Below are 25,692 nucleotides of genomic sequence, written 5' to 3' on the forward strand. Positions count from 1 at the left end.
TGCATTCTGAGATTTGAAGTCCTGGTTTTACAATGGGATTCGAAGAAGTACAAATCTTAGAATGTAAAGACAGACAAACAACATAGACTGGCCGTGTGACTCATGCATGTAGCTGGGAAACTGGAGAGCACAGGACGTTCTTAGCGCACAGCCTTCGCCTCATCAGTCCTCACTCCCACGTATGATCTCCTGAACGCAAAAACCCAGCTTGCTCATCATTAGTCACTAGAATTAGTTTGTGCAAGTCACTCCTTACTATGCTCTCCTGAATCAACTAGCCCATCTTATGGCTTATTAGTTCCCAAACTCACCCTGTGACAGTCGCTCTCAGGCATGATCTCGTGTACGTACACCATGGGTCCCTCCAGGCTGTTCGAGCCTCCGCAGACCATCAGTCCAAGGCTCCCTGATTTAGGAATGGAGATGCTCTGGATGCCGGAGTCATTAGAGAAACTGCAACCAAGAAGACTGCATGTCAGTATCATACGGAGGATTCCCTCCATTCAGGTAGGACATGACTAACATACAAGAGAAGTGTCGGATTGGATGCAAGGACGTCTCTAAAGGATTCATATCTATCGGAAAAGGCATAAATACAACTGGAATCTTTATCTAATAAAGAGCAAGAGCAAGATAGAGAACATTTTTTAAAATAATGTCAGAAATACAGAATTTCTTGGGACCCTCAGGTATTCTTGCTATCGGTTCTCAACATGTTTAGATATTGTTATTTTGAGGAAACATAACATACACTGACCTCTCTCTTGTGATGTTGTTCCAGTGACAAGAATTACATTTATCAAAACAAGATATGTTTTTCAGTGCAATATTAATCTTTTACCTGTCTTCAAACTAACTCTTCCACTGGGTTTATTTTAGTACATTATCTGATTCAAATTATGGTTCCCAGGAGTGCCTCTAAACAGTGATAATGTAGTGATATGCCAGTGTGTAGCCTGACCTTCAAGAGTCTCATTCACCTGCGTCTGAATGATTTGAGGCATGACTGAATTCACACAAACTCCACAGCATGATACAATGGATTATTTTAATAACCCATACCCATGAAGATAATCTTCCTTTACCTCTTAGTCAGGACGATAATGGGTCGGTAGCAATTATGTAGGACCCAAAGTGCACATTACATCACCTGCACGGGGGATAGAGTGTACATCGAATTTGTCAGTCAAATGTAATTGTCTGAGATTGGTGTAGAAGGAAAATGATTGCTTGGTATTTGGATGAGTACAGAAGGGAAGGACAATTATGGGATGTAGAAATCACTCCCGGAACTGCATCTCTTGGTTATCATTTGGTGAGGATCTGGTGAGCTAGCTGACATATTATAATCATATATTTATATTAGGTAATTATTGCATTATACATTATGAAGAAATAACAAATGGTCCCTGCTTTAGCAATTAACATCTCTGTGTATTTATGCAAAAGAACCAAAAGCTATTTAGTAATTAATTTATTTTCGAGTTTTATATAGCACAAACTTGACCCGAAGGTATCAGAGCACTTTACAGAGTTTGAGCTGCAGCATTTACAAATAGTACAGGGTAATAGGAGGCACTATATAATGTACAAAAGGCGTTGTAGTGGCCATGCGAAAGAGTTCAGAAGGTGATGATGCTTGGTTCATATAGGGGGTAAGGGGTAAATGCACAATGCTATCCAGAGGTAGTGATGGTCAGGCTCATTGGAGTTGGGAGAGACTCTAATCCAAGGGTGTCCACTGCTTTAGGAGGTAGCGTGCAGGTATATGCTGAGGAGAAGTAGCTTTAGGTTTTTCTTGAAGTGTAGGAAAGATTGAGTGGTACGAAGATCCTATGGCAGGGTAGTCGATATTCTAGGTGCATTCCCTGAGAACGAATGGGTGAATGTTTTTTCTTTCTTGAATTTGGGTGGAATTAGGAGTTGAGCGTTTGATATTTGCAATGGTCTCTTTCGGCCAGCTTTTAATAATTTGTTTAAGAAGTAGATAGGAATTTTCATTGTAGAGCCTTTTATGGATTATGCAGGCTGTTTTGAATATACGTATCACTTCGATTGGTAGCCAGCTGAGTTTTATTAAGAGTGGGAGTGCTGTGGTCAAAGCGGCTTTCCCCGGAGAGGAGTCTAGCCGCTGCATTGAGTGTAGATTTCATAGGGATAGGGTAGTTTTTTGGGGAACTAGTGATTGTTGCATTACAGTAGTCAATCTTGGAGAGGAATAGGGATTACACTACAGTCTTTAACTCTTATGGGGGGATGAAGGTTTTTATTTTTTAGGTGTTTCAGCATTGATGTGATCTTTCATGTTCAGGTTTTTGTCTAGTGTAATCCCAAGAGATTAACAGAGTTAGAGATAGAAAGTTTACAGGTTTGTGCAGTTAGGTTGTCAAGCAGCCCATTGTGGACAGGAAGCGACACCCCCTTCAGGTTGGATGAGGAGGTGTTCAGTTTTGTTGGGGGTAAGTTTTAAGTGGTTGTTAGTCAGCCAGGATTGTACCATGCAGAAAGTATAATTTAGCTCGTGGATGTCTTTGGATGATGAGATTTTAAAGAAGAGTTGGGTGTCATCTGCATAGAGTTGATAGTCAAGTCAAGTCAAGTCAAAGAATTTATATAGCGCACTACATACCCAGAGGGTCTCAAGGCGCTTAGGGAGGGGAGGAGGATTACTTGTCAAATATCCACGTTTTAAGTTGCTTTCTGAATGCTAGGTGGTTCTGGGTAAGGCGAAGGTAAGTGGGGAGTGAGTTCCATGTTTTAGCTGCCAGGTATGAGAAGGATCTGCCTCCCATGGTGGTCTTGTTGATGCGAGGTACAGTGGTGAGGGCTTGGCTGGAAGAACGTAGTTGGCGGGAGGGGGTGTAGAAGGACAGTCGTGAGTTGAGGCATTCTGGTCCGATGTCGTAGAGTGATTTGTGCGCGTGGGTTAGCAGTCGGAAAGTGATCCTCTTATTGACGGGTAGCCAGTGGAGGTCTTTCAGGTGACCAGAGATGTGTTCGTTACGCGGGATGTCTAATATGATCCTGGCTGAGGCGTTTTGGATTCGTTGGAGTTTCTTCTGGAGTTTAGCGGTAGTACCTGCGTAGAGGGTGTTTCCGTAGTCCAGTCGGCTCGTGACCAGAGCATGGGTGACTGTTTTTCTGGTTTCGGTGGGGATCCAGCGAAATGTTTTTTTGAGCATGCGAAGAATGTTGAAGCAGGATGAGGATACGGCGCTGACTTGTCTGTTCATTGAAAGTGAAGAATCCAGGATAACGCCTAGGTTCCGTGCGTGGTCTGTCGGGATGGGTGCTTTTCCAAGGGCTTCCGGCCACCAAGAGTCGTCCCATGCAGAGGGGGATGTACCTAAGATGAGGACTTCTGTTTTATCTGAGTTCAGTTTCAGACGGCTGTGTTTCATCCATTCGGCAACTTCTTTCATTCCTTCGTGTAGGTTAGTTTTGGCGGTGCTGGGGTCATTGGTGAGAGAAAGGATCAGTTGAGTGTCATCCGCGTAAGAGATGATGTTGAGGTTGTGTTGGCGGGCGATGGCCGCGAGGGGGCTCATGTATACGTTGAAGAGGGTGGGACTGAGTGAGGATCCTTGTGGAACGCCACAGATGACTTCAGTGGCCTTGGACTTGAATGGTGGAAGGCGGACTCTCTGGGTTCTTCCGGTGAGGAACGAGGTGATCCATTCAAGTGCTTTTCCTTGTATTCCGATGTTTCTGAGGCGTTGTAAAAGGGTGCTGTGGCAGACTGTGTCGAAGGCTGCAGAGAGGTCGAGGAGGATGAGTGCGACTGTGTCTCCATTGTCCAGTAGAGTTCGAATGTCGTCTGTTGCTGCGATGAGGGCGGTCTCAGTGCTGTGTTTTGTTCGGAAGCCAGACTGTGAGGAGTCGAGGGATTTGTTGGCTTCGAGGAAGGCGGCAAGCTGGTTGTTGACAGCTTTCTCGATGACTTTGGCCGGGAAAGGAAGGAGCGAGATGGGGCGGTAATTTTTGAGTTCGGTGGGGCCTGCTGTGGGTTTTTTCAGAAGGGCGGTGAGTTCAGCGTGTTTCCAGCTTTCCGGGAAGGTGGCGGAGTTGAAGGAGCAGTTGATGACGTCTCGGAGGTGCGGTGCTATGGCGGAGTCTGCTTTGTTGAAGATGTGGTGAGGACATGGGTCTGTGGGGGATCCTGAGTGGATGGAGTTCATCAGGCGGATGGTGTCCTCAGTGGAGATTGGGTTCCAGTCGTTAAGGGTGTTCAAGGGGGGAGAATGTTCAGCATATGGTTGGGTGGGTTGGTCTCCGGGTTGGTTGTCGAAGCTGTTGTGGATGTCTGCAATTTTGTTGTGGAAGAATAAAGCCAGGGAGTCGCAGAGGGCTTGAGAGGGGGTGATGTCATTGGAGTTGGCCGAGGGATTGGTGAATTCCTTGACGATGTTGAAGAGTTCCTTGCTGTTGTGGGCGTTGTTGTCTAGTCGATCCTTGAATGCTGTTTTCTTGGCCTTTCGGATTAGTTGGTGGTGTGTGCGGGTGGCGTTTTTGAAGGCGTCCTTGGTGCTAGTGGTTGGGTCTTTTTTCCAGGCCTTTTCAAGGGAGCGGCAGAGTTTCTTGGACTTCTTAAGGTCATCGTTGAACCAGGAGACCTTCTTGTTGCCAGGTTTGCGTTGACGTTTTTTCAGTGGTGCTAGGATGTCGGCGGTGTTGGATAACCATAGGGTGAAGTTGGTGGCGGCTTGGTCTGGGTTAGAAGAGTGGGCTGGGGTGTTTAGAAGAAGCGATGAGGAGATCTGGTCGATGGTGATTTTGTTCCAGTTTCTTTGCAGAGTTGGTTGGGGGTGGTTGATGGGTTTCGGCTTGTTGTAGGTGAAGTGAACGCAGCTGTGGTCAGTCCAGAGGAGATCCGTAGTGTGGCTGAAGGAGACATGATTGCTGGAGGTGAAGATAGGGTCGAGTGTGTGACCTGCGATGTGGGTGGGGGAAGTGACCAGTTGTTTAAGTCCGAGGTTGGCGAGGTTGTCCAAGAGGGTGGTGGTGTTGCGGTTGTTGTTCTTTTCAAGGTGAAAGTTGAGGTCTCCCAGAAGGATGTAATCTTTGGAGGGGAGCGCGTGTGGAGTGATGAAGTCCGCGATGTCTTCACTGAATTTTGCGCGGGGTCCTGGTGGTCTGTAGAGGAGGGTGCCTCTGAGTGTGGTCTTGGGGTCGATGTGGATCTGGAAGTGAAGGTGTTCAGAGTTGGCGAGGTTGACGTCAGAGCTGGTTGAGATGTGGATTGATTTTTTATGGACGATAGCGATTCCTCCTCCTGTGTGGCCAGTACGGTCCTTGCGTGTGATCTTATATTCTTCAGGGATGGCAAGGGTGATGTCTGGGGCGGAGGAAGCGTTCATCCATGTTTCTGTTAGGAAGGCCACTTTGGCTTGTTTCTGGATCACTGCTAAGAGTTCCATATAGAGTTTGAACAGAGCAGGAGATAGGATTGATCTTTGGGGGGCTCCTTGTGGCACTGATATCGCTGGTGAGGTAGAATTATTCAGTTGATTAAGTGAGATTGTTGGTTCAGGTATGAGGCGAACGACTGAAGCACAGTACTGTTGATGCCTGCACGTTGAGAAAGGGCGTTAAGGAGAATTTTGTAGTTAAATGTATCAAAGGCAGTGAAGAGGTCCAGGAGGATTAGGCTACCTGCCTGCCCCTTGTCCAGGGATCTGTGTAGGTCATCAGTGATGTTAAGGATTGCAGTCCCGTACTACAGTCTTTCCTGAATCTAGATTGACAGGTGTGGTGCAGGTTGAATTTTTCAATGTGGTTGTTGAGTTGTGAGAGCACACATTTTCCGATGGTTTTGGAAAGGAGAGGGTGGTTAGTTATAAGTGTGTATTTATTAAGGTCATTTTGGTCCATGTATGGGCAATGATGTGCCTGAGACGTTTGTCGAGCGAGGAGGGAAGAGAGTCAGAGAGATTTGAGGTTGATATGATACATGCAAGTATTTTGGTGACTCCTTCTTCCAAGACAGTATCAAAGTTAGTCCAGGATGCATGGTTTTTCAGTTGTATATGATTGTGGTTCGTGCTCTGGTTCAATGAGGAGAAGAGCCTGGGGGATCGTCATTGGTTGAGAGTGTAACAGTAGGGAGGCCATCTTTGGTAGGTGAGGAATCTTTGTTGCAGGGAGAGGAGGTGTGGGGGTACAGAGAGAGTTTGATGCTAGTTATTTTTTCAGACAAGAATTTGGTGAACTCTCCACGTCGGTTAACAGTGTCATCTGGTGGATGTTGCGGAAAAAAGGAGGTTTAGGGTTATATGATGTTGAAAAGGTATTTAGGTCTGTTTTTGGAGTGGTCAAGTTGATCGCGAAAGAAGGATGATTTCTCTCTGTCGATATGTTTTTTTTGTGTTTTAGGCATTCAGCTCGGAGGAGAGAGAGAGAGAGAGAGAGAGATGAATCAGCGAGGCTTGTTGTCTCCATGTTCTTTCAGCCAGCCTAAGTTGTCATCTCTCATTGTTGAGGTCTTTATTGAACCATGATCTGGAGGGGATACTTCTTGACTTTTTGAATTTTAAAGGGAGGATCATGCTACACAGTTCTGACATTTTCATGTTATAGTGAGAGGTGAGGCCATCGGCGGTTGAAATATCAGGAAAAGGTATAATTTGGGAAGTGATTAGAGATCCTAACTTTGGCTGAGGAATTAGGTACATATTTCCTGCCCAGTGTTTAGGACGTTTAGTTTGGGTCTGGAGCTTATGTTGGTTGGCATTGAGATTGAACAAAATTAGCTGGTGATCGATCCAGTCAGTGGGAAGTATGGACTGGAGGGATATGGTGTTATGGTTGGAAATAATTGCATCGAGGGTAGAGCCTTTGGTGTGGGTTTGTTTATTGCATTGTTGGGTAAGATCGTTAGCTTCAAGGAGTGTGAATAAAGCTTTAATTTTTATATCTTCTGCATCATTCAAGTGAATGTTTAGGTCTCCTAGTATAATGTCTGTCCAAGGTCAAGTTTAGATTTTGACAAAGCTACCCTCAAACAGCAAAGAGAAACCAAATTATAAAGAGGACTTGAGAATTCAATGCTAAATTCAGGAATCCAAAAATGAACTTCTCCTAGTCTAATCCATCCAAAATCTATCTACACGTTGTTGGCCCTGCAAGGTACACAGAATACCAGGATACCCAACTCATGAATAATTTGCTCCAATATTTTACGGGACCTGGATCTCACTTCAAAGACTTTCTCCACAGCTATCTTTGTAATTTCTCTTTTTTCTTTTTTGCCTGCTAGAAAGCAACAGCCTCAGAGATTTTATCAGAGGTTATATAAGCTACCTATGGATTTATTTATTTGAAAGGTTTTGTATAGCGCTAGCTAGACCCAGGCCGTAGTTTTCTAAAAAACAGAGACATAGAATGAGCAAATAAAGTAACATATACAGTGGCTGGGGCGGGGTAAGAATCATGGGTTGAGCTGAGGGTGAGATAGAGATTTTGAAAAAGGATAGGTGGGGATACCAGGTTGTGGGAGGGGGGATGATCATCTGGGCTGAGTTTTAAGAGGGAGGAGGGAAGGGAGGTGGGAGTAGAGTGGGATGCTTGCCCTCCACCTAGGTTCAAGGACACACTCCTCTACACATCAATCCAGAGACATTTTCAATTTCATTCTCAACATGGGCAATTTCCTCTTCGACTCCAAGATTCCCTAAACAATACCTTGACATGAAAGACCCTAAGACATGAGAATGATGTATAAAGAACCCTTCTTAAGCACTCATTTAGAGAGCAGCCATCACTCAATCCACTGATTTGTTCTAAGAAAATAAAGCCCTTTCCAACCACCACACAGCTCTGTCTCCTCTGGCCAGACCACAAAATTATATTTAATTGTCATCTGCGCCAACCAGAACTCATCTGTGAAGCAGAATTGAATTGCTGCTCTTCCACTACTGAACCTTTCTTTGGTACTGTATACAGTATATTAGCCTACCGTAATACAAAGACCTTGAATATGCTGCCTACACTGGACTGAATATCACCATACCCCATAAAGACATTTCAAATAATCTACCTTCCTTCATTCCTGCACATATGTTTCCTCTCTGACGCAGGCATTCTTTAAGTCTCTGAAAGTGCCACCATTGCACCCTTTCTTCTCAATGCCTTTCATATTCCTCTCTTTCGCATCCCAATTTTTTTTAACATCTTCTGCCACAGCATAAAATAACACCAAGGTAATGCTCAAACCGGAAAAAATATTCATACCAAGACATCTGTGCCCAGGGCTCCAATATCTGCAATGGATCAACAAATGACAAACAATCACCCACAGCTCAATGCTTTAAGAACAGTGATCCTCACCTCGTGAAAATGGTTACTGCACCACCCTAATTCCTAGAGGCCTTTGGAATTTTTACTGCCCACATCGGCCACCAACAACGTGAGGACTCTTATGGAAATCATGTACACTGACATCTCTCTTCTGCTCCAAGTAAACCAGGTTACTGAAACATCATTCTAGATACAATGTACTTGCAACTCATTTCCCCTTGTCTTGGGCTTTCCCATAGGATACAAGCTATTATCATCTTGGAACTCCTCTGTAACGACTATAAAAAATAATTATACATTCATGGCCCAGCCTTTGCCAATAGGTACAACAACACACTTCAAATGCTGACACCAGGCAGCTGCTACATCTGATTTAGGCTGTTCACATAGTCAGAGTCAATCATAGAGGCATCCATGGGACAGAGATGATCTTTTTGCAAAAATTATTTTCTAAACCTAGTGGCTTAGAAGGACCCACATATTGCCTGGTATCACTGATTACCATCTTTAGTGTTAGAAAGTAAAGTTCCACATCAGGAGGAAAAATGTCCACCATTTTTTGGTAAAAAAGCCAAAATATGTAACTCTTTTCCAACACGAGTCAGAAACCTTCTGAAATGACTGGAATTCCAAAGATCTGTAAAGTGTGGGCTGTTCCCTAATGACTTACCTCCCTCCGTGGCATTGTCCAAATTGGAATTAGAAACAATTCTTTCGCTGCAGTTCTGGAGAGCTGTAAAGGTTTGGAAGTTCCAAGCTGCTGATCTCCTATCCAAACAAGATAATCTATGCCTGAGGCTCCACTAAGAACATTCCACCCAGTGTACAAACCTAGTGCCCACTGGAGGTGAGTTCCAACAACCCCGACTATCTATCTCACACACTTCTGCTTCACTGGCAATGATTGTGGGTCAGCAACAGGTCTGCAGCAGCATGGTTTGATCACCCTTCTAGCCTTTACCCATGACACTAACATTTCCTAGATCACACCAGTGGTATGAATGGGATCTATAAACAATAAAGCACAAAACAAAGCAAAGCAGCACAACTCCTGTAAACGCTAATCTATTTGGTGGCCAGAGCCTGGGAAAGATGACTTTCTTCATGGACGATTTCTGCTGGCTCTCTGTTAGCAGTATAAATGTAGGACTTGGTTTTTATGCATCCTCTACAGCTCTACAACGTTTTGGAAACATACACCACCACACCTGCCATAGTATTTAACTGAACGCTGATGGATTAAACCCAAATCTGTTGACTGGGTATGAGTGTTTGATTGGTTCAGACCATCACCACCCCCTTTTGTACCGCTTGGTTCGCCATAAGTTGGCAGGGTATGCTCAGACGTGAGTCCCTTGCTCACTTTGCCACTGGATTCAAGCAAGCAGGGCTGAAGACGGCTGTAATGCCAGAAACCGGTCCTCGGAGGCTTGTTTCCGGTCCAGGAAAGGCATGGCTTGGCAGTTCGGGCTGGACTGTTCCCATGACGCACAGGGTCAGACTGATTTGCATATGGCCATGTCTGAACTGGGGTGTTAGAGTGGGCTAAAGAACGGTGATAGATTAAACCCAGATCTGTTGACTGGGTGTGAGTGTTTGATTGGTTCAGATGCTCCGTCTATCACCACCCCCTTTTGTACCCCTAAATAACCTAAGGCATGAGGGATTTGCTTAAATGAGCAACTCTTCAAGGTGAAACGCAGAGTCTATTTCTCTGGGTGCCTCTTGGTATAGCCTCCAGAAGTCATGTATCTGCTCATGTATCTGTTTCTTAGTAAGGCATATTGAATGTTTACATTTCAGAGGCCTAGTACTTTTATTTGAATTTTCTTGAAATAGGCCTGCACAAAAACCACAAGGATCTCTCCCTCTGGGGCCCTACCAAACTGATAGACCTTTCTGAGACATTCTTAGTAGTGCTACACACACTAGTGTATGTTACTGATTTGATAACTAATGGAGAAGACACCTACCTATACTAATGAAACTAAAACTAACACCATTGCATTCCTTGGATGTAGAGTCCTAAGTAAGAGGCTCAGTCTGACATCCCAGAGTAGAAAACCCAACCACCCAAAAGTTCAATACTCGCGGCTGACATGTGGAGAAGGTTGAACAGGCATTTTGGTAGACAGTTCAGTGAAACTTGTCCAAATTCTGGAGATCGCTTACGCCACTTGACAATTTATGTAACACTTTTTACTTCCTGCGCCTTTTGTGTTTCCAGAAACAAAAAATATGTTTGAACATTTTCTATACACAGCAATTAAACCCTAACAATAAAAATAAAAGTATGTCATGAAAATTTAAGACAAATTTAGGCAAAGAAAAGGAGGTTCAAGTATGGTCTGGAAATGTGACTAAAAAAATCCTAAAAATAGAGTTGTGCCCCGGTAGAAATCAATGAATGGCTGTTTAATTACTGGCTGTGGAAATGGACTATCATCATCATCATCATCATCATCATAGAGTCTTTATTTGGATTGTAAAACCATAAAAGACAGATACGAGCAATAAAAGTGACTACTTTAAAATACATTCATATAAATAGTTAAGACATGCACAAAATTCCTTTTCAATTAGTTTTAAACCATAGATCAAGACTCTTGATTTAAAACAGTAGCTGATGCACAAAGAATAGTTAAAATTAAGAAACACACAGCATCTAGCACTTCATACAGATAGAAAAAGGTGAAAGCAGTACATGCTACCCCACCGCTAAGGTCACTATGGATTAACCAAATCATTAAGCCCTGAGTTTGTTGGCCCGAATCCTCCACGCCCACCCTAGGAATTTAACTATGTCGATAACAATGGCATCCTGAGGACTTGTCTGTAAAATCCTCAGGGCTTCGATGCCAACCCTTGTGCCAAGGACAAGACAGATAGGTTTGAGCCATTTTCTCGGGAGGCTGCAGTCCGGAACATGTGGGGAATAGTTTCAGGATAAGCCTGACACAATGGGCATAGGTCTGTTGAGGGCCTAAGCCATCTACTGGTGAAGGCTCTTGTAGGTAGGGAGCCTACCCTAAACTGGTGATAGAGCTTCCTATCGCGTGGTTTTAAGATAAGGTCCCAGTAGGGGTCAAACACAGGTCCATGCTTTATGGATAGTAAGTTTCTAGTTAGGGAAGGGCCTGTTGTACAAGAAAAGCGTACTGTAATGCCCAGGTTCTGAGGGATACTGGGTTACCCCATAATAACCCCATAATAACTTTATCTACTTGCGATCTGGGATGACCTGAAGAACACAGTTTCCCTCACCGGGGTTGCTGCGCTACTCCTCTTGAACCTCTCGGCTGCCTTTGACATGGTTGACCATGACACTCTCATACAAAGACTATACAGAACCGGCATAGAGGGGAATGCTCTAGACTGGATTACGTCCTACCTTTGAAACAGAACTAATGTCATCCATACCCCACCTTTCTCATCCAAACCATACTCCACAAAATCAGAGGTCCCACAAGGTTCTATCATCCTGCCCATGCTTTTCAACATCCACATGAAGTCATTACCGGTACTGAATAATCAATTTCACGTCATGTACTATAACTATGCAGATGACACACAAATACTCCTTCAACTGGAATGCCCCAAAGACATTGGAAATTCAACACTTTTCAGTTGTCTCAGAGCCATGGATCAATAGATGATTTGGAGCCATCTCAAATTGAAATGCTTCCAAAACGGAAATACTGATGTGTGGCAATTCGAAACATTATGACTCGCTTGCCGCCTGGCCTGATGAACAGGGATCACCACCTAAAGTATCGAAGGAAGTAAGAAACCTTGGAATGACCATGGACCCCAAGCTATCGATGAATGCCCAAGTGGACAAAGTAGCAAGATAAAGCTTTGTTACTATAAAAACTCTGCAACAAAACTTTTTTTTTGATTTCCACACAAGGTCCATGCTACCATCTCCCTTGTTCTGTACAAATAGCCTCTGCCACGGATCAGCTTTAACAACCATGAAAAGACTACAACGGATTCAGAACTCAGCTGCCAGACTACTCTTGCACATCAAACCTCGAGACTACTTCTCCCCTGACTTGAAAGCCCTGCATTAGTTACCTGCTGCCAGAAGAACCAAGTTCAAGCTGCTTTATATCAACCGCAAAGCGATACATGGAATGGGACCGCTCTTCATCAGGAATAAAATCACCAAACACATTCAACAAAGGAACCTCTGCTCTAGAATGGCACCTCGTCTCAAAATCCCAAGATACAAGAAAAAACCATGGGTGGCACAACCTTCTCTGTTCAAGCAGGCAAACTATGGAACTCTTTATCCCCCAACATAAGATCCACAGACAACCACCTTATCTTCAGAAAACTACTCAAGAATTTGCTCTTCCACATATTTTTTATCTCTTTGACAGCTACTCTGGATATACCATTAACTGGTCTAAGTCAGTGATTTTTTCACTGCCAGCCCCCCCCCCCCCCCGCCACCCCCCCCAGTTCCAGTGCAATGTTCGGCTCCGATGGTGTTGGAGGGCTTTAAGTAGTTGGGTATCTATGTCATGCAGGATCAGATGGAGTACCTTGACAGGAATCTCGGGCCCCAAATAAGCCGCCTTGGCGCAGATGTCAGTCATTGGCGCACTCTTCCGCTTTCACTCATGGGTAGGGCGGCTCTTTTTAAAATGATGACACTACCTCGGCTCATATAGGTACTTATAAAACACCCCATATCCAGTCCCTCCGACAGTTTTTAAACGGGTAGCACAGGAAGTTAGAACATTGCAGTGGCAGGGTGGCACACCCAGAATAGCGCTGCACAAGTTACAGAAGGGGGTGTATGATCGTAGATTGGCACTTCCTGACATTCGGCTATACTATTGGGCCTCGCAGCTCCAGGTCATCAATGATTGGATATACGCAGAAATGGACGAACCAGCTTATAGATCAGATAGAGCCGTCATGCCGGGACAAAACTGTGAGCCTCTTCTATACTCCTGAAAGGCACAAGCAGAGTGGCCGGAGCACATCAAAGTGGTGATACAGTGTTGTAGAGAGGCCAATAAACTACTAGGTTGGGCGGGTAAGCTGACTGGTAAAACCTTGTTGTGGGTGGGTGATCCCCTGAGGAAGGTAGCGGCCCTATCGGTGTTTCAAGGGTGGAAGCTGATAGGGGTTTAATACCTGGGTGATGTGTGAAAGGGAGTCTCCCCCATACTTTTGAGAAACTCCAGCAGGAATATAACTTTCACCAAACTCAAAGATATCAACACCTGAGGCTAGTACACGCACTATGTGCCCACATTCACAGTGACACCTCTATTCCAGAATACTCCCCACTAGAGGATAAGTTGCTAATGGGCCCAGTCAAGGAGAAGCCGACCTCTACGGTCTATTGCAAGCTGATAAATAATGTGTCCGATCACTTGAGGGCCCTCCGAGTCGCATGGGCAAAAGACCTGGGACCCATAGATGACAAGGAGTGGCAGGAAGCAATTCAGAGCCCAAGAGAAATAGCAGTCCTCTCCAGATTTAGACTAGTGCAACTTAAGGTACTACATAGCACCTACTACACGAGGACCCACCTATACAAATGGGGCAGGACCCCTACAGCGCTATGTGTGTGGGGATGCCAGGGCAAGGGAACCTTCATGCACCTTCTGTGGGAATGCCCACAGATTGCTAGATACTGGCTAAAAGTAATGGACACTATTTCCAGGGTTCGGGGGGGGGGGTCCACTAGATGCAAAATGGTTGGTTCTGATGGTAAAAGGTGACTTGTACTGGCCCAGACAGAAGGGAATATGGTTGGTTTTGGCTGCAGGAATAGCGAAGTGAAACATTGCCAGGGGATGGGGAGCGCCGCTGCCTCGGACGGTGGAGGACTGCAGACGGGACCTGTGTGTGTTGAGAAGTGGGAAAAGATATGGGCATCCTGGCGAAAGTACAGAGGAATGAGCTTGGGCGACTGAGCGGTATTGGAGGCCTCCACTGCCTGATAGCAGCCTGCAAACATACTGTTGATGACGTACTGTGCCTGCCTTCGTGTGCACTGTTGGAAATGCGTATTGTAATGTATGGTCTATTGAGCTATGTTAATAAAAAGAGTTTAAAAAAAAAGAATTTGCTCTTCCCCAAGTAAGCTCCATACGCAAACAGAAATATATAGCATATCCTGCTCTATATAAGCATTTATTTGTACTATAGATATGTACCTTTATATGTGTTTTGCTTTGTATAAACATTCAGAATAATTATGTTTAAAAAAGATATATATATTTTTAAGTACAACAACACTTGAAAAGCAGAGTTCATCTGATGCATCTTAATCTACATATGCTTACTTCCTTTATGCATCTATATACCGTCAATGTCCTTGGATCTATATATTTATTACTTTTCTCCTAAAAAAACATATTCAATGCACTACCCTATTTCTCATCCTATACTTCTATCAATATATTTAATCTATATATAATTATTTCCTTTATGCATCTACATACTTTCATGTATTTATAGCTCTATATATTTATTACTACTTCTAATTCAGCATATCCAATGCACTACCCTAATTCTCACAGTATGTATTTCTCAATATATCTTCTACCTCAAATCTCCGACTCATCTCAAACCTCTTTCTACTACTCTTTCCAATGAACTACCCTATTTCTCCCCTAACCCTTTATCAATATATCCTATACATCTACTCTCTGATTCATCCCAAATGCCATACCACTACTATGACCCCCAAAATAACCCTTTCTAGATTCTCCTCTACTCTACCCCCTTGCATCATCTGACACCTCTTTTATTATACTGATCCCAAAAACAAGCCTTTCTAAACTCATCCCTCTGACTCTTCCACTCCACATCCCTTTTTAATCATCCCAAGCCTCCTCCTACTGCTATGCTACTTGCCGAAAAAGCACTTTAACGCCTCATGAGGGGTAGCAAACACTATATCAAAGCAAATCTGTTTCCCTCTTCTATCCCTCCGTATCCTTCTCTATCCAAATAACTGAATAACATATCCACTACTCAAATTACTTCCGTATTTGACTATACTATTTCAATACTAATCCTTTATGGGTTTCAGAGTAGCGTGCTACTCACCAAAAAATGACTCAACACCCAATCAGGGGTAACAAATGCTATATAAATGCAAACCTTTTTTCCCTCTCGTATCCCTCCACTATCCTTCTCAATCCAAATAACTGACTAATATCCACCACTCAAATTAGTTTCATATTTCACTATACGAATTCAACACTAATCCTTTATGGGTTCCAGAGTAGGGTGCTTCTTGCTGAAAAAGCACTTCAATGCCTCGTCAGGGGTAGGAAGCGCTATATAAATGCACACCTTTTACCCTCTTCTGTCCCTCTGTACCCTTCTTTATCCAAATAACTGAATAATATATCCACCACTCAAATTACTTCGATATTTCACTATACTAATTCAACACTAATCCTTTATAGGTGCCGGAGTAGCATGCTACTCAACAAAAAAGCGCTTCAACACCCCATCAGGGGTAACAAACGCTAAATAAATGTAAATCTTGTCCCTCTTCTATCCCTCCGCTATCCTCCCAAATCCAAATAACTGACTAACCCATCCACCACTGAAATTACTTTCATATTTCACTATACTAATTCAACACTAATCCTTTATGGGTTCCGGAGTAGCGGGCTACTCGCCGAAATAAGCGCGTCGATGCCTCATCATCAGTAGGAAGTGCTATATAAATGCAATGCAATTACAAATACAATTATCGGTCTAGAATGCATAAAAAAGGATTGTATAGGACAATCCAGAGGACAATGTTCACTGGAATAAAAGAAAGTATTAAAAACGTTTCCAGAACCATCAGCTTATAGTACACATACAGTAACCTTACCTGTCTCGATTGTGCAAAAGAGGAATATAGTGCAAATTGTCAAATATACAAGATCACAGCAGTTAATGGTGCACTAGGAAAGTGAAGAGTACATATAAGGATAAGGGAATAAATAAGTCATATATCTGACAGGTATAAAACATGAAAAATGTAGGAACAGTGCCTTCATTATTCAACCGCACATGTTAGTCTCTGTAGGTGTGAATAAGACGTCCTTCTCTTAATGCCAGTTAAAATGTATGGAGTTACTGCCTGACAAATGACAACATCCCCCAGTTTGCATAGAAAGTTAAAAGCATCCTGATGGTAAATACATTTCATTGGCAGAAATATTAACTGAAAAAAATGTTTCTTTATATCTTTATAGACCTTGCAGAATAAGATGAATTGCAATGTAGATTGAGTAGTTTTCCCATTGCATGGGCATTTAGGTCGTTTTTTATCCCAAGTCCCTATTTTGGGGAAAGCTTCCATGAAAATCAAAATTGCTAACCGTAGTCTAGTGAGATGGAATCTACGCTGTACATTAGTTACAGCTATTAAGTATCTTTGAGTGCCTTAGGGCCTGTGTCCTGGGCAATATCTGCAGACTGTTGGTTTAGTTCTCTTTCCTTTTGGCTTCTTTTTCCCTTTAGGAGCATTTTCAATTCTTTTTCGGCGTATTTCAAGATGCTAGTGGGGTCCTATAAACTAACATTTTCATCAGTCTCCTTCACCAAGCTGTTCACATATGCCAGCTAGGACATTTTGTTGAAGTGCTCACGTGCTAGGCAATCTTCAAAATGTCCTTGGTGAACGTACTGCCTGTCTTACTCCAGAGGCTGCCAGATAATGACCAGGCTTATCGGAATACATCTCCTAGGTAAGGAACACCCAATTAATTGTGAGCTATATAGGTCGATGTTGAGCGTGACACTTCTAGGAGTTTGCAGAGGAGGAGATTCCCCCGCGTATGTAGGATTGTGATGTTTGCCTTACCCAATGGAAAGCCCCATAAGTAGCACCTGATAGGGATTTGCTTCTGAACATTTGCAGCATTTCTCTTATGGGTTTATTACCTATTCTTTCCGCACATCTTAAACGCTCTTCTATTGACCTTCTGAATTTCAGTTACGCAGTTCTCAGCTGAAAGTGCCATTGTCCACTATGCGAAAAGTGTATGCCCAATTATGTCAAATGAAATGTTTTTGCTAATTCAAGACCTTTGGCAGAACGGGCTTTATTTTTTGTTTTCCCTTCCTACATACCATTATAAAACTTTTTGTTAGGTTTAGAATTCAAATCTTTCTCGTCCATATTTGCGATGAAGTTGTTAATCAGCAGCTGGAGACCATTAGTGGTTCTAGATAGCAGCACCGCATCATCGGCATATAGAAGGACAGGGGTTGGTCGCTTGCCGACTCTCTGGGCATCAGCGTTCACCTGTTGCAATATCTTTTTCATCCCATTAATATATAACAAAAACAGAGCAAGAACGCACCCTTGCCTGGTGCCTCTTTTTGCCCTGAAGCTTGTTGTACATTCCTCGTTTGTTTGTATTGTACTCAGGCATTCAGGGGAGCATAGAACTGTGAGAGATGTGCAATAATGTCTGCAGGAGCACACATTTTTACCAAGGTCTGCCCCAGTTTGGCATGATTTACAAGATTGAACACACTGCTCAGATCTGCAAAAAAGAGTTGAATGTGACATTCCTTGACTAAAGTACAATTATCAGTAACAATAAGGAAGTGTGGGTTGATCCATTGCTTCACAGTACCAATCAAGTTACATCAAAGGGATACTCCATTCCGTGTCCTCTGTCTCAGCAAGGCAGTTACCATAATATTCAAATGGTTAGATTATTGTATTGAATTATTGTTTATGTACTTAGGAGTCATTTGCATGTCTCCCCCGGAGGGCAGAAGGACGTCAGGAGGCCAGGAGCTGTGAATTACCACCAGAAGAACTAGGCAAGGGTGGCAACTTTCTAAAAGTTGCCTTTACTTATAAGTGACATTAAATTTGACATGGGCATCACGTCATGTTTCATGCCACAAATAATTTTGAACCTTGAAGTACCCATTTCCAACCTCCCATTCAGAAGATAGCACAGCTGAATGATCAGTGTGTAATTCTGTATTATCCAAATGGGCCACCAGTTTATCCACAGTGAAAATGACAATTTAGGACTTTTACTGTTAGGACATATAGAAGTAGATGTACTACTTAATAAAATATAGCTCCCTGTCTTAGTGCTCGATAGGTCTTTCTAACCAGAGACTTATAAATATTGTTAAGTAATGTGGGGGCTTTTCACAGGTTTCATTGCAGGTCAAGCTAGTAGTTTAGTTTAAAACTGCTCTTCCAGTTTGCAGTGGCAGACTGAAAGCCATGTTGTGCTTCATCACACTCAGGGTGGCACATTTAGTGCTGCTGCCCTGGGCGAATACTTCAACTGACACGCCTTAGGTACCCTTGGGTCCATATACTTGGGACTTATAAGTAAGTTAACTGATGCCAATTGGGGGTAGTCAATCCAAAATGCACTTTGTAAAGGTTATGGACACTGGCTCTGAGGTCTGGTTATCAGGCCACGGTGCACTTTCGAAGTCGCAAAACCAACATCATCAGTCAAAACTTTGGGGGAGATCATGCAAAAAGAGGCATTTTAGGGTGTAAAATTTAGCAACAAAAAGGTGATGGATGGAATAGCAGATTAATCTCAGTCACAAATAATCGCTCAGGTCAGCATTCCAGTCCATCGTTTTTTGCCCACAGTGACACTTTAGACAAAGGCGCACATTATGCAAATCAGTATCTGACCGACCCCTGATGGAAACAGTCCTTCCAGAAATGCTAAGCAAAGGCACCTCCAGAAGGGGACTGCAAGCAATCTGATGGTCTGCAATGGGGCCCATGGCGATCACCAGTGTCTATAACAAACTCAAGAATTCCTTCCAACACCTTGTTGTTTCTGCAGTTCTCGCTTCTTCCAGGATGATTTAAAGAATATATCCATAAGGAGTAAGAACTATGTCATGTCACTGTGGGTGCAATCAGAATCATTGTGTCCGCAACTAAAATACCATGTCTTGCTTCGTAGGAAATAATGCAATGCAAGACACAGATATCTTTTGTCGGCCTCTCCTTTAGGCACACTCATCTCGTCTGTACTTGGGTGCATAGTTTCAGCATCTTCTGAATCTTTAAAATGTAAATAATCTGTGTCTGTTGTGACCCAGTGACTGAACCTTTGTTTACATCGTATTTATCTATTTATTGATTGCGTCTATATCATGTTGTAACTTAACGCTTCAGCTACATTGATTTCTACTCCCAGGACGGGCTTGCATACCAGAGTGATCCCTCTTTCTGATGCAGAGTGTGTTATATTCTGTGAGCCTCTTTAGATAGCTGGACTGAATATTTGTCACCATTTATGGAAAGAATGGATATTCCTTGTATTTTCTATACTGATCTTTAAAATCCTATGTTGTGAGTACGTCTGACAATGCTTCAATGCCACGCCTAATGTTAGTAGTTCTTCTGGCTCATTTAAATTTAACTATGTCTCTGTCACATTCCATCTCTGTTTTACATGGACTTCCATTAGGATTTGCCAGGGGTAGCGTGTTCTAACCTTATCGTGTCCTTTGGTACCCCCTGCATTCTATGCTACTTCTAGTTTCAGCAGTCATAAAGGAAGTGGCTCTAAAACCCATGCTTCCTTTCTGTGGTTTTCCCACCTATCCTTCCCCTAGGCCCTCAGCAGCAAATGAAAGGCTTCCAAGAGGCTAACGAAGGGGCAAAAGGGGGCCCTGTCATGCCAAAAGGGTTAAACTGCTATTTGATTTCACTTTAGCTACCCCTGACATTTTGGTGAATTGGAATTTTGTTTTTGCTGTTAGACATGCTATGCTACCCAACTTGTCGGTGATTGACTGTTCTTGAGGGTTACAAGGGGATTGTGAATTTCTTACCCTAGGAGACAATCTGTACATTTGACCATTTTTAATGTTTTACTACACACAGAACAAAAACTAGACCATCCCAATCCCCTTTTTTCTGTGAGCACTCCTTGTTTAACAATTCCTATAGTGGTGTCACTTGCAGTGTGGGTTTCCAAGCCACATGAGTGCAAAACATCTTGATAGTATTGTTTGTCAATTCTTTTTCTGGTTGGTTGGTTGATTGCTTTATTTCGATATGCATATATCATAAAAGCATTACAAAAAGTATAAAACAGCATATCAAAAATGTGACTGTACATTTGGAGTAAAAGAATAAAAACACACTTGCTCAGAATAAATGAAGTAAAAATTAATTAAATTGATATAGACAGTCTTTTTAGTCGAATCAACCAAGCCCATTTTAAAAACTTGGATACGGCGCAGACAATGGGAGGGGCTGTGTTAGTAAAATCCGGAGGGCGACCAAGTACTGTCGAGTGCCCAGTTCTCTGCAGATTGGTTTAAGCCAGCGTGACCTAGGGCGCACATAGTCCGGACATTCAAAAAGAAAGTGTGACAGTTTCAGGTTTGTCAGAGCATAGAGCACAATGACGTGATGCTGGCTGGGACTTATTCCACCTAGAGCAAAAGTCAGCAAGGGGTAGGGTTCCTAGTCGGAATTTGATGTATAAAGTCCGGTCCATGGCGATGGTGATAAGATCCATATAGGGTTCAAAGGAAACAACGTCTTTTATTTTCAAGTATGCTGCGGTGGCGTTGCAGTGACGCTGATTACTGATGCGCTTCAAGGAAACCCATTCCAAGTATAGTTTTTTTAGGGACTCCTTTGGGGGGGCTGAATGATTAGACCAGCAGGACCCCAAGCCTATGTCCCCTAGCAGATGTTTGATGTCCCTAAGCCATTTGATCTTCTGACAGCCATCCGAGCGCATCACCTCGGCTAACCCGTCAGCATAGGATTTTCATTCCGGAACCCTCCACAAGCGAGCCCAAAGCAAGAGAGGGCGAAGGCGGGTCTGGTCCCTAATTTCTTTGCAGCCTACATCCATTAAAACCGGGACTGTCGGAGTACTCGTCGGAATGGCGAGAAGGTCCTTGATAAATGTATTCTCTGCCTTACTTAGAGACTCCATATTGCCTAGGCCCCACAGTTCAGCTCCGTAAAGTGACGCGGATACAGCACGGACTTTATAAATGTCTATTAACGGGGCTACACAGTGTTTTGTTGAATTGCTGTATTCCTTGAGGAGGGCCCCCCCCACCCTTTTATGACCGACTGTCATTTTGTTGATGTGGGCGGTCCAGTTCATAGTATCGCTCAGGCGGATTCCCAAGTAGTCGAATTCTGCCACTCTTTCAAGGGGGGTGGAATTCAAAATGGGCGGACGGACAAGTTTGCGGGGCGGGTGCATGATTAGATACTTTGTTTTGTCCACATTGATAACTAGTCCTCTGATAGTGCAAAAGTCCTGGAAGCGGTTCAGGAGTTTCTGGAGGCCTTGGGGAGTTTTCGAGATGAGGAGGGTGTCATCGGCGAAGAGCAAAGTTGGAATTTTTACGCCTCCCAATGTGGGGGCGTCTGCTGGTTCGCCGAGCAGGTGCTCTACCACCCCATTAACATAGAGGGAGAATAGGGTGGGAGCTAGAACGCAGCCCTGCCGCACTCCCCTCTCGACCCTGATCTTATCAGTCTTCTTCAGCCCCCATCTGACCTGGGCATAGTTGGTATTGTGCAATTTGATAAGGAGGTCTAAGATGTATGGGGGCATCCCTAGGCCATACAACACCCTCCAGAGTTCCTCCCTGGGAACCAGGTCAAAGGTAGTCTTCAGATCTATGAAGGCCAAGTAGAGACTGCCTTTGCCTAGCTCCACCACCTTCCAGTACAATAACAAGAGCCTGAACACTTGTTCAATGGTTCCGGTTCCTGAACGAAACCCCGCTTGCATATCAGACAGTATGTGGTTGTCATCCACCTATTGTAAAATACTCCCCAGGATTGCTTTCCCCGCCAATTTCTGGCTCGAGTCTATTAGGCTTATGGGCCTGTAATTCCCAGGTAGGTCCCGGCAACCCTTTTTAAAAATTGGGACTACCTCTGCCCCTTTCCAGGAATCAGGCACAGGTCCTCCCTCGATGATGGCATTAAGAAGGGCCGAGATCAATGCTCCCCATTCTTTTGGGTAGGCTCGAAGAGCGTCTCCTGGGAGCCCGTCCGGGCCAGCAGCTTTTAATGGCACCAGAGTTTTGATCAGGTTTGTGACTTCCCGTTCAGAAAACAAATCCAAATCTCTATCCAATGTGTATGACGGAAGGATGAAGGGGACGTTAAGTGGGCCTTCAATGGCGGAATAGAGTGACTGAAAGTGGGTAAGCCATGACTGGGCAGTAATGCTGCAGGTCCTCAGTGTGTCATCGGGACGGTTCCTGCTTCCCACCAAATCCCAAAAGCCTTTAGCATCTTTCCCTTGGCTGGCAGCCAGGAGGTCCTGCCAGTAACTGTCCTCCCATTCCTTTTTAGCATTTTTTTGGCAGAGGGAATATTGCCTTCTTGCCTCCCTAGTCCTGGTGTGTATTTTGGACTTGACTGCTTCAACAGGAGTGTCTTCGCCTCTCTACACTTCCAGTTGAACCAGCCTTGTCAAGCCCATGGGCGGGGTTTCCTCCTGTTGGCCTTAGCTGGGACAACAAAGAGGTCACTAATGGCCTCAGTTAGGGTGCAGAACCTAGCAGTCACCTCCACCAGCCCGTCCTCGAAGGATACAGGGTTGTCTAAGGCTGTGGTAAGTAGCTGCCTTATGGTAGAAGTTTTCTCAACTGAGAGCGACACCTTCGCCCACTTTAACCGTCGTCCACAATTGGAGACTGATGACATGTCCGGGGCGAGATTGCGAGCGGTTCCGCTCCCAGTGCCAGTTAACCACCTATGGGACAGGGTAAGTGAGAGGAGATTGTGGTCACTCTCGACGGAAGGTATAATCACCATATCATTTACCATGCTCCACAGGTTTACGTCAAGAAGAAAATAATCAATTCTTGACGTATGACCAGGCCTATTGTAAGTATGGGCTCCTGCTTTATCATAACCAGTCCTGCCATTAGCGGCCCTCAGAACAAACTCCATTGTTAGGGAGTTAATCTGGAGGACCACTTCGGTCCATTTTTTGATTGGGCTGAGTTCTAAAGCTGATATCCCCCACCTATTGTCATTTTCCTCTTGGTCTTGTACAATTTCGGGACCAAGGGGCTCAAAGGTGCAATTAAAATCACCCGCAACCAGGGTACAATGCTTGTGAGGAGACGATCGTAGTAGGGCTTCCAGGCAGGCTATAACTGGTGATTCTCTACCCCCCTTCATACCTCGGGCATAGATGTTGAAGATGTTTAAAATGACACGTCCCTTGGGATTTTTCAGAGAGATGTTAAGGCGGTCCAGACATTTGGTATCCCGCTCCACCACCCTGCAATTTAGTGTAGAAGCCACCCAGATGAGGAGGCCGCCCGAAGGGCGACCCCTACCAGTTTCTGAGTGGACAGCTGGTAAGTGGTGGGTAGAGTATCCTGCCTTGTGTAGGGGCTCCTTACTCCAAGTTTCCTGGAACAAGCATATGGAGTATTGCTCCACAAGCGAGTTCCAGTCGGGCAGTGCCAGCTTTCTTTCGAGCCCTGCTGCTTTCCAGCTGAGAACCCTAATAGGTGGGTCCGCCACAACCGCAATGCTACGGGTCTCGATAGGGACGGATAAGTCCATGGCACCCACAGTAGGGCAACCAGCTGTAGGGTCAATGGTACCCTCTCCTCCCTTAGTTCCCCTATCATCGCTGTAATAGCCTGTTCATCCGGTGTGGTCAGAGGGGTATTATTTTTAACAGAAGGAGGGGACTGGACATCGGGACTCCGAATCACCAGAGCCTCCTCAGCGACGTCACAGAGTCAACAGCCCCAGATGCCCCAATTCGGTGGTGGTAAAACTGTATGCGACTGCGCTACAGTTGTCACTGGGTGGGGTAGGCCATAAGCGTTGTTTTGGAAAGGGAGCCCGGGATGGATGATGGGGGTATTCGAGGCCGACCGCGGGTAGAAGAATGATAGGTCAACTGCGTCAACTCCGGGGCCAGCCGCGGCTCGCCCTAGGCAACATATTGAGTGGGCAGCTCTTATGTCTTGGAAGTTGACCACCACACAATCACCCTCAAAAGGTTTTTTCCCATGTCCAATCCAACCCACCCTGCGTACGCCGAGAATCAGGCCATCCACGCCCAGAGGAAGGGGTCTGTTGGTTTTCAGCCAGTGGATGACCTTATTCTTTAGCGCCTGATGGGTTTCCTGCTGGGTTTCTTTTAGGGGGGGAACCTTAACTAGGACTACAACATATGGGTGGTACTCGGGCGGGAGATTGACTGGGGGGCACTTGCGTATCGCCTTTTGTGGAGGGGCCGCTGGGGAGGGATTTTTAGGAGGGGAGGTGGTTGGGTTAGTCTTTAGGGTTGTGGCTACTCCACTAGTTTTGGCATGCGGAGCAGCCAAGGGTTTGGAATTTGACCCAACCCCTCCCTTTTGTTGCTTCTTGTGGGCAGGGTTTGGCATAGGCATTTTCGCTACTGGGGAGGGGCTAGCATGAACTTGAGCGACATGAGAAATAGCAGTCGACCTTTCCTGCTTTGCACCGGCTAGGGAAGCCGGTGTGGGAACATTCCCAGTCGCTTGCGACTTAGCAGGCAATGCCGACTGGTTGCCCTGAGATTGGCCCACAGCAACCCCCTTTCCAACATTCCTGTCTCCGTTATCCTCACTAAGCTTCAGCTGCAGTTTAAGCAAGGTTTTCAGGGAGAAGAAATTGTCCCTAGTAGCCTGTTCGAATCTGTCAAGCCTATCCCCCATACTCTTGACTTGGTCGATGAGTGGTACCAGTAGAGACTTTATCAGTTTCTCGAGGGGCTCGAGTGTGGGACCCTCGTTGGCAGGAGCAAGTAATGCCGGGACCAGGGGATGAGGCTGCAGAGTGTCAGCAGCAAGCTGTAGAGGGGTGGGGTTTCAAGATTGTTCAAGCCCTCCAGAATCTGGATGTATGGGACCCCTTTGGGGCTGTATCCTAGAACGCTTATAAAGCGTGGAGTGGGAACCCTTCCGGATACTGGTCGCCCTTTTCCTTTTCCTATAAACCCGGGTCGATCGTGTCTGGGGAAATGATTTTGGGCCTGTTGTAGGGACGTCAGAGCAGGATTGAGAGTTAAGACCAAGAGAGCTAGCTATGGGAGGAACGGGGCAGGACTCTATTACGACAGTGCTGGGGCTGTTAGGGAGAGAATCGGATATCAGATTTTCTATCCTATCAATTCCTGCCTCTATAGCTACAATGTGTGGCTCCCCAGATAGGGACCCAAGCAGGGATGCGGTGGGGTTGGAGGAGAATGGAGACAGAGCATGTGCCGCTGCTCCCAAAGAGGAGCGTTTGGAGGGGAGGAAGTCTTGTGAGAGGCGGCGTTCCGTCATTGCAATCTCCTTTTCGATGACGGCAGCCACCCTGGTGATAAATTTGTCCATTGTGCCGATAACGGTGCCCCCTGAGGCACTTTCTCC

At 44.8% G+C, this 25,692-nt stretch overlaps 1 protein-coding gene across 1 annotated transcript in view; it reads right to left on the minus strand.

Moving 5' to 3' along the window:
- LOC147685426 (partitioning defective 3 homolog) overlaps positions 1-25,692 on the minus strand; it is a 532,416-nt gene that overhangs the window by 95,245 nt on the left and 411,479 nt on the right. The window contains exon 7 of the mRNA XM_086939787.1: positions 312-453. Within this exon, the coding sequence (XP_086795913.1) occupies positions 312-453 (142 nt within the window). The remainder of the gene's footprint in view (positions 1-311; positions 454-25,692) is intronic.

Source organism: Lissotriton vulgaris, chromosome 10 (genome assembly GCF_964263255.1).
Source record: "Lissotriton vulgaris chromosome 10, aLisVul1.2, whole genome shotgun sequence".
Classification (NCBI taxonomy): Eukaryota; Metazoa; Chordata; class Amphibia; order Caudata; family Salamandridae; genus Lissotriton; species Lissotriton vulgaris.